General features: G+C 33.9%; 1 protein-coding gene across 1 annotated transcript; it reads left to right on the forward strand.

Moving 5' to 3' along the window:
• The first annotated feature begins 2115 nt into the window (after positions 1 to 2115).
• On the forward strand, positions 2116 to 7778 carry LOC128553143 (uncharacterized). The gene is made up of 3 exons (XM_053534260.1): positions 2116 to 2561; positions 3509 to 3562; positions 7735 to 7778. Exons 1-3 carry the CDS (start codon positions 2168 to 2170, stop codon positions 7776 to 7778), a joined length of 492 nt encoding a protein of 163 aa, XP_053390235.1. The 5' UTR covers positions 2116 to 2167.
• Positions 7779 to 10193: the final 2415 nt, after the last annotated feature.

Raw genomic sequence — 10193 nt, forward strand, 5'->3', positions numbered from 1 at the left:
TGTTTTCTTATTTATATTTTTCATCATTTTTTTTCGCAATGAACGCCGAGTTCTGTTACTTAGAACTTTTATCATTGCAGTGTGATACAACTTTTATCATTAAAGATCTATGTTTCAGTCAACGACTGCTGTTGTTTTTACATAAATTTATTGTAGAAATTTCATATGTATGTTTAATAAATGTTCTGTTATATAGATATGTTATCGTAGTATTTCTTTATATTAAAAACGTTTTGCGCCATTTGCCGGTTCCACACGTTCCCACTTTGCGTTGTGGGGGTCTCCGAGGCCGAGTGGTTAAGGTCGCTGACTTCAAATCACTAGCCCCTCGCCGATGTGGGTTCGTGCCTCACTCGGGGCGTTGAATTCTCCATGTGAAGAACCCATCCAGCTGGCCTACGGCAGGTCGGTGGTTCTATCCAAGTACCCACTCGTGATTAATTAATGCAAGGAGGGTCACCTGGGGTCTTCCTCCACCACCAAAGCTGGAATGTTGCCAAATGAGCTATAATTGTGTCGGTGCGACGTTAAACCCAACAAAACAAATAAATGACCTCCATACTATTATAGCATACTTCAAATACATTTTTGACTTAAAATCATGAAATCATGTAAAAATGTTATCACTTTTTATTCAGTAAATTTATGAACCAAAGCTTTGCTTTTTAATTTAGATTTCACTCTGCAAGACCTGAGTTATGGCCCTTGTCTTAGTCAAAATATGTATCAAGGCTATAAAAGTTTATGTTCCATGTATCTAAAGTTGTGCACTTTATATTCTGTTTTGGATTTCTCTCTACCAGACCAGAGTTATGGTCCATCACTTAGTCCATAAAAGTTAGTGTTGCATATATTTAAAAAAAAATTACTTAAAGACATGAACTATGTCTAGTGACAGGAAATGAGGGTACCAGTTTCCTATGGACACACGTCAAGTTTACAGATGTGTTATGTATAATTCATAATATACGTACAGCTTTTCATAAAGAAATCATTAGAAAGTCTTATTAAAATATTATAATGAGAAATGTAATTAGATTTGAAATGTGTATAATTATGTAAGTTTGATATTCTTTTATTTTACTATCTCATTTAACTACTGCCTCCTGATTCATATCATATTATCAAATTGAAAATGTCTGATCCGTTCAAAGTTTTAAGTAACACATATATATAATAAATGAACCTCCAGGTTCGTATCATTTTTACCAGTTTGAAAATTTCTAATTCGTTCAAAGTTCTCAGTAACTCATATATCATTATTGAACCTCCAGTTTCATATCATTTTTACCATATTGAAAATTTCTGATTCGTTTAAAATTCTCAGTAAAACATACCTGTTTATGAATATTAAAGATGTTTGGTGCAAATAGTTTTGTAAACAAATGATATATTCTTGATAATAGTACTTTCATATCCATATTAATCTACAAATGTTTCTAAATGAAAATTCTATTTTCGTAATATCTCAACACATTTCGAGTTATTGGAATACAGATTGTATTTTTTTGAACATCATTGTTATGTTGAAAATCATCATTTGAAATAAGTTGTAATTATATATTTGTTTTCACTAATTCTGTTTCAACATTGGCGAAAGTTTCTGAAATCAGTAAAAGGTTTTGGGATAATTTTATATCAGATCTGACGTTGCAAACACTGCAAATTATAAATTCACATTCAATATTTGCACGATTGTTTCAGGATTTGTTGATGAAATTTAATAAATATGAAGGATCATGTCATTGTCAATTTTAGCATTATGTAACTTGGGCATTTTAAAAGTCCCGCGTTGTATTTCCATATACCATTTTTCAATTTTAAAATAACTTTATTAACGTCTATATCAATATTTAGAGATTGGTTGTGAGAAAAAGATTTCACTTACACTGAACAGATGGCGGATAAATACTTCAGACTTGTGTGTTTTGTGGTGAATATTTGTCCAGAACCTTTAAGAGAATTTTTCATTAAGCTTGCTAAGGATGATGCTGGGACTTCCTATACGGACATTGATGCATATTTGTCCCAAAGACATCGAGATGTGATAAAACTAAAAAGGAAAAGAAAGGTTAGGGATGATCAGTATGACTGACCGTATCCTGGCAACGGCACCGCTGATGTAAATCAATGGGATGTGTGCCTGCTTATTACATTGATTACGGAAATGTTTGATGCAAGTCTTCAGCCAATGCAAACATATCTTATAAATGAAATTCGTGGGATAAGAAACCAGTTGCAGCATCTTCCAAACACATCAAGCATATCCGACGAAGATTTTGATATCTATTGGGGACGCCTTGATACAGCGACAATGACTTTAGCTAAGGAGATGTTTAATGCTACACGTGAAGCAGAGTTTTGCCGGAAAATTTGTGATGCTAAGACTGGTCACTTACCAGATCTTGGTGATGCTTTACGGATATGGTATGAGGAAACAATTCGGCAAATGGCGGACACAATTCAGGAAATGAAAATCAAATTAGACGAAGTTGGGTCCAATACAAGGGAAGCAACGTCAATTCTACGGAAGGTGACTGTAGAAAAACCAGGGCCTGCAGGTAAATATTATAGTCAGTTATATTGTGTATAAACCTTTTATGGGTAATAATGTTTATAAAGTCCCCTCTTTATCTGTAGATAATCATAATGCTTTCAACTCCAAGGCATTCTGACAATTTACAGTCAATTTGTTAAATCATTTAACACTAATTTTACATGCATTTGAGTTGTGAACCAGAGAAATATAATGTCAAAAATTGCTACAGGATCGGCTGACATTATTTCTAAGGGTTCACAATATCTGCTAAAACACTCAAATGCACATTATATTTGCTTCATTATTCCGGAAATTGTATAGATTACAAAATATGACTTTTATAATATTCCAAACAAATATCATTGGAAAACCTTATGTCTATTTTAAGACTTACATGCTGTGGGAAACGTTATCATGTTCTAATGGATCCCAAATATCTTTTTAATGTAACGATGTTGCAAAACCGCTGCGGTTAAGAAATTGTATACAAGGAATGCAAGTGACGTAAAATAGTACACTTTTTTTAAAAGAAAACAGTGATTTTGTCATTGAATAACATCATTGTCTGGGGCCCAGATGCGAAATCTTATCACATTAGATATGTAATTGCCTAATTGTTATGACATACAAAGTGTCGTTTTGTTGCATAAAAACGTCACAGTTTTAATAGGAAAGCATCAGTCCGTGTTATGGTGACTGATAGTAATGGAAAAGAACATTACATTAAATTTATCATCAACTACGCATTTACCCCGTAGTCTTTGACATAAACGCAGGTAATCTCTTCTTTTTATTATTGCTAAATGTGTTGTATTGAAAAAAGTAAATTGCCTTTCTAAAACTTTGAATAGAAAAAAGATCAGTTAAAAAGACAATGCCACAACAATATGATTGCCCTTTTACGATGTAAAGTTTGAAAAATGTCTTTTTATAAAGATTTTGAGTTTCAAATAGATTTCATTTTTCAAGGGGACAAAAACAAAAGAATAAAAACTGCAGACAGCATCCTGATGAAACTTCAAGGTTAGTATATAATTTGTTATGTTTTGTGTTATAAAGGACTACCATAATGTATGTAGTTTGATTGTATAATTGAATCTGCAAATGACTTTGAAGACGGAATTTCTCGTAATCACTTGCCAGAGCACGTTGCTCAAGCGGAGCTATTGTGATCACTTCCTTTCGTCGTTCATTACATGCGTTCATTTTTCGTTTACATTATCCGTCAGAACTGTCAGTGCAAGATGACTTAACTTGGCAAAATTTTTGTTTTAGAGGCCTTATTTTTTTTTGTCCACAAAATTTAATATTTTTCAAGTTTTGCACATGGAAAAAAATAGATCGCCAGGGGGGTTCAATTTTTGGCGTACATGTTTTTGGTTAAACTAAATAATATGGCGAAATAGTCTAAATTAAACTTTCATAGCGCAGGAGGGGGGAAACGGGAGATTAGCAATTTTTTGTTTATTCGTTTGAGTTCATCTTGCATTTTTACTACAAATTTCACCAAAAAAGAAAAACAATATCGTACATAACCAAAATTTTAAGAAAAATTTACAAAAAGTGTCTATAATTTTTTAAGGGCCCAAGCCTTAAAATGTCAATATTCCCAAATTCATTAATTATTACGACTCCTTTTCGTTTTTTAATTACTTTGTAAATACGACCTTTAAAACGTACCAAATAAAACACGCAAACAATACAAATGCCGATTATCTTTTGTACCTATTGCAATTTTTTGAAGCGACAAAAAAGGAAAATACCGAATTTTTTAAAGCTCCATCAGAAGTTGTCGCTCCGAACAAAGTTAAGAAACACGCTGTTTTAAACCCGGAAGTATAACAGTCGTTACTTTAAAAACAACTCTTCAGCCATAAAAAGGAATGAATCACAATCAAAAAACAAGTGTCAAAATAACAAGTCAGGGTCTGGCGCCATTTTGTCTAAAGATGTTGATTTGGTTCAATGCAGAAACCCGTTTGGAAATTTTTCGTATGATAAAACAAGGCAAAAAGTAGGCTGATGTATTCAACAGTATAAATGCATACTACGAAAGGAACGGTGAAAAAAATTTTTAGACAAATCAGAAAAACTCGAAGATTCTGGGGAATGCAAAAAATTCTATGATCACGACATCCTTGAAGACTTTGTCAAGGTGTTTTGATATACAAGCGAGCCCACCCGGTAGACCTTTCCCTGGTCGACAGTTTAGATTATTACGTTAGTTTTAAAATAAAAGTAAAATAAAATACTTTTTTTCGGAAATATTTATATAAAATATCGACAAAAATATGAAAAAACGACATGAAAAATTTTTTGATTGGTTTAAAAGTGCAAAAATCAGGTGTGCACTCAACTTTTTCCCCTTTTCAACAACTTAAAAGGAAAAATTCAAGATTACAATATTTTAAATTTTAGTATAAAAAAATAAAATTTTTTTAAAATTTATTTCATAGCGATTAATTTTTAAAATTTAATTTTGTCCCGGGTAAATATGTAATATTTTTAAAGGTTCCTTACATAAATCCCGGGGCAATATTTTTGCTATTAACTGGTCTATATTCAACATATGTTAACTGGGAAAAAGTAAAACGTTGAAAAAAAAAACTGTGAACAATTAATTTCTTATGTCATTAAAAAAACATTTTTTACAATTGTTTCCGTCAATAAAAAAAACTTTGGCCCTGGAATTAATAATGAAAAATATTTAAGGGGGTTTGTTTATTATTTCTAAAGTCATGACCACAATTCCTGAAGCAATAGAATCACAGCGGTCAATTACGAAAGAATTCTAAAAAAAACCTGGGGGTTAAATTCGGGGCAAAAAAAGCAATTGCGCGACAGGCCCTAAGAAATGCGGAAAGACTCGTACAGTCCCCACAGCTTCGTCTTTTTGACCCCTCACAATGATTTTCGACTGAACCAACTTTTTTAAGACATTGTTTTTGAAAAATCCCTTTTGGTAATTATGATGATTTTTTCCCGGGGAAAGTATGTTACGATGAAAAACTGTATAAATGGTTAAAGTATGTTTGACCTTTGTAAATCCCAAAAACGGCAGGACAGATGAACGTGATAACACATGCAAAAAAACAAACTTGCAAAAGTTCGACGAGGTTTCACCACCCCTTTGCTTAAACAGAAAAGCAGCCAACCCTCCCATTGCCATCAAACGGGTACTAAAAAATACAACGTAAGTAGGAACTTTGAAATGAAATATCTTAAATTTTCTTATTTACTAAAAGAATTTTAAAATTTCTGCAAGAGGGAATGAAAGGAGTTACTGTTTCTTTTCAGTTGAACAGCCCGCTGTCACAGATTCAGGGAAAAAAAAGGGTATAAAAGGGTCATTTTTTTTTTTTGGGTGTCTTGTTTTAAAAGGTTTAGACTTTCTAATGAATACACGACAAAGTAAAAAAAACCCCATTGTTCCCTTTTTTGGACCAATATCTTTTTTTAAAATGGGGGAATATTTTTTGGGGTCATGGGTTTAAAGTCGAAAGGGTGTCGATGATATAGGGCAGTCTGAATGTTTTTTATAGCCGATGGTGCAGGAAAAGTGCCTGTTTTTGTATTATTCAAGGTCTGTCCATCATTAACAATTTCGTTTCTTTAAATTTTGCCTTGATACTCGAACTTCATTAAAAATTTTGTCAGGTTTCCCATCGAGTTCGGGGATGAAAAAAGGGTCCAGGTCACATGACCCTTTAAGCCAAAATCTTTTTCCCTTAAATTTTTAATACCCCCTTTACCTGCAATCCTCAAACTACAGGTAATTTGGCCAGGATTTAGTATTTACCGGTGCAAAAAAACGAGGACAAGCTAGATAATTCTTAAAAACTACGTTTACTATATAATGTGTTAGATGCAAGCTGAAAATTGAATTCTTTTCTTTTAAACCGGAAAAAAATAAAATGGGTTGATTTCCCTTCGTACTTTATCACATTTCTAAAATCCTTTGAAATTTATTTTTTACGAAAATAGAAAAATCTTTATTTTTACGCTATATTTTATAAACGACGGGATCTCTCCGTTTTTTTTCACCTTTTAATGAAAACAACTTTTTTTCCTGTATAAAACTAAATGTAATGTTTTGTTTAAAAACGCACTGTAAAAAAATTTGGGGTTTTTTAAAAACATTTTTAGTTAATTTTTTAAAACAGCCTTTTTAAGAAAGCATCCATCATTGGCTTTGACATTCCCCGGGTAACTGCTCGGGTATTCGGCAGAGCTCTTTACCGTTTTAGAAACATTCCCCCTTTTTTCCTGATATTTTTATCAGCCCTAAAACCTTGAAAAAACTTTTACACAAAAACTTTACATATAGGGGCTTTTTGGCTTTTTTATTTTTATTTAAAAAAAAACACAAAAAAAAAAGGGAAAGGAAAAAGGCGGTTGTATTTAAACATCGTTTTTCACGCATTATAAATAAATAAAAACAAACTAATTTTGGCATATCAGACAACGCCCTTTCTCTGACCATGCCAATATTCCTTCACTTCTGATATCATTGATGGCGTGTTTTCGGCAAGTTTTTGTGGACACCTTGTTACGGTTCACAGCAACCTCACACCTTGTTACTCGCAGGTAAATGAAATTCATAAGTACTTTCCCCTAGTCTGATTAAATTTCATAACACTTGTTTTATTTTGATGAAATTGCCCCTTTTACACTTAGCCTTTTTTCATCAAAAAAAAGCTGGGGATTGGTCCTGTTATGCCGTTTAAAGGGGCTAATAAAAAATGCATAAATCTCGGTACCCCGTGTAAACATTAAATTTACTTTTCGGGGGTTAACTTTTGAGATATCAAAATTGTTTGCATGAACATTAAACATTACACATTTTTGGCCGAAGTTTCGAGATTTCAAGCTTGATTAAAGGGGGTCTCCTTCTTTAGCTTTTTTTTAAAATCGCACCAACGACTGTTGGACGAAAATAAATTATACGATTATTTTTTACAGTCTAACTAAATGCCTTTTTTTTTAACAGTGCTATAGGAAAATTCCGTATAAGATGTATTTAGATCCCCCCCCGTTCAATTTCAGAAAAATAAATAAGATGAAATATTATTAAAAAAGTGCATTGACCAAATTTTTTCCCAGTTTAATATCAAAAAGTCATTCAATCCTTTAACTGCTACATTTTTTTACTAAATGAATTTTTAATCTGACTGTTTTAAAATTTTTTTTTTTAGAAAACCAACCCGGGCCCCCGGACAGAGTTTACCAGTACACATGAATCACAAGGATAATAAAGATATCATTCGAGTAAATGGTGAGAGATATAGTGTTTGTCGAAGGGTTTGTTGCCTTTCCCTTCTGGGAGATTCGTAGCAGACAGGGGTTACGACGACTGAAGAAACTCGCGCCAGTACCAGGTGATCAGGGGTTGGGTAAGCCTCATACCCCCAATATGTGTGTTAATCGGTAACATACAGCTTAGAAACACTCCCCAATAAAATTGCATTTTGTGGATAATATGGGAGGTATTTAACCCCCTTACCAATTTGTTTTAAACAGATCTTCTTGTAGGGGCGGCCTTCGTAAAAACCATTAATTTTTTCGGTGACATTTTCCGTGTATTATATATAAAGAGGTAAAAAGGGAGTTTTATTACTCATCAGTCTCGTTATCCCTCCTTCCAAAATTTTCAGGGTGATGTTGGTTTTTTTGATAACACTCAAACTTAAAAAAATGAGCTAGTAAACCATTAACATTCAAAAAACCCCCTTTAACATTTACAAATTCAAGCTCGATGTGGATTTTGTGAGATGGTAAAGGGCATGTCTTTGTATCTTGCGTTTTCTAAAACAAAAAACAACTTAGTTCTGAGGGTAAGATGAACGGGGAATCAACAATTGCTTGATGACACATGCCTGACAAAACTTTGTGTTTTTGATAAGGGACAATCAGCTTTGGTCAGCTGGTGGGATGAAAATATCCATTTTTTAAACTACAGAAAATACTATCATTAGTTGACTTTTAAAAATATATAAAAAAAAAATTTAATCATTAAACTTGAAAAAAAGTTTAAAACTTTTTTGTGCTTTAAATTTTTTTTTTCCCCTCCTTTCTTGTTAAAAAATTTAAAAAGATAGTTTTACATTGATTTATGTTTTGTTACAGATGTTCAAGAATGTCGTATAAGAGTAAAAGTTTAATTAAATTATTCGTTGTAGGCCCCTTATCATACATATCACCTAACAAAATTAATAGAACAAAGAAACGATAAACTCGCACACTGCGGGACGTCTTTGGGCCCCTTCCGGGGAACTATGGAAGGGCCCATATTGGTAGCTGTTTCTGTCATTTCTTGTTGGTGTTTTGGGGGGCGAAACCGAACGTTTTAGCGAAAACTCGACGTTTAAGGGGGCCCGGGGCCACAAATTTCCCCCTGAGTTTTGTGGTGGCGGGTATAAAATGTCGCATTGGCCCCCATTATTTATCGGTTTTTGTCCAGCCGACCGAAAAAACACAGAACCTTATTTTGTCGAGTTTTCATGTTTTTTTTTCCCGGGTTTCCCACACCCAAATTTTTAGTACGGGAGGGGTAACCCTTTTCCTGACATTTGGGGGTCACGGGTTCTCCCTGGCATTTTTGAAATAAGGTATGAAATGGTAGCCCCCCCTGCATTTTTGTCCAACATTTAGGTACTGCCGGGGGGCATGCCCTCCTATTTGGGGGGAGAGGGGGATCCCCCTGGACATTTTGAAAAAGTAGGGATGAAATGGGCTTCTGGTGCATTTTTGGGTTCTAAATTTTTGGAGAAAATTTTTTTCCCTTGCCAAAACAAATTTGGGGTTCATTTTTAGAATACAGGCACTTTCTCAGCCGGCCGAAGGGGTTGGGTGGCACGGGAAAAATGGCCCCCCAAGGGTCCAACCTTTTACATTAAAAAAAAATAGTATACCGAGGGTCTCAATGAAGAATAACTTAATTCAAATGATTCCCTCTTAAAAAGGGGTTTTTTTTTTATTATTTATTGTTCTTTAAAACTTAAAAGTATGACGAGCAAAAACTTTATCATGAATATTCTTTGCGGGTACACATACAATAAATTGTAAAATTTGTATTGTCACACAGATAAAAATCAGGTAAATCCTATTTATGCTGCAAACTTATAATTATTTTGAATCCAGTAGTGTATATATTAGTAACCAATCCACCACATTTTTATTACATATATCCCCTGAATCTCAATGACCCCAGCATTCTAGTAATACTTAGATCAATCATAATGTTTGTCGTTTTCCCCTGTTTTCATGTTGGGGGGAAAACACAAAACTCGACAAAAAAGGTTTTTGCATGTTTTCGTGTCGGGGGGGCGGAAAAAACGACAGAACGACAAAAAAAGACACCCACGAGATATTATACCCGCCAAAACCAAAAAATCGAAAATATTCGTTTTTGGGCTGTTAAACGTCGTTTTTTCGGAAAAAATTTGTCATTTTTGTGTTTTCGCCATACGAAATACAGATATTTCACTACCATACCTTAAAAGAGACAATCACGTTATATCCACCTTTTCTCCGCTCCCCGGGACTGTCTTTTTCACCGGGAGGGGGCGCTAATTGCGTATCGCCGTAACTGGTCCGACTGGTCTTTAGCGCCCCATGAACAAACCAGGGGGAGTGGATGTGTAAAGGGGTTATT

The sequence above is a fragment of the Mercenaria mercenaria genome, unplaced genomic scaffold (genome assembly GCF_021730395.1).
Source record: "Mercenaria mercenaria strain notata unplaced genomic scaffold, MADL_Memer_1 contig_3528, whole genome shotgun sequence".
In the NCBI taxonomy this organism is placed as follows: Eukaryota; Metazoa; Mollusca; class Bivalvia; order Venerida; family Veneridae; genus Mercenaria; species Mercenaria mercenaria.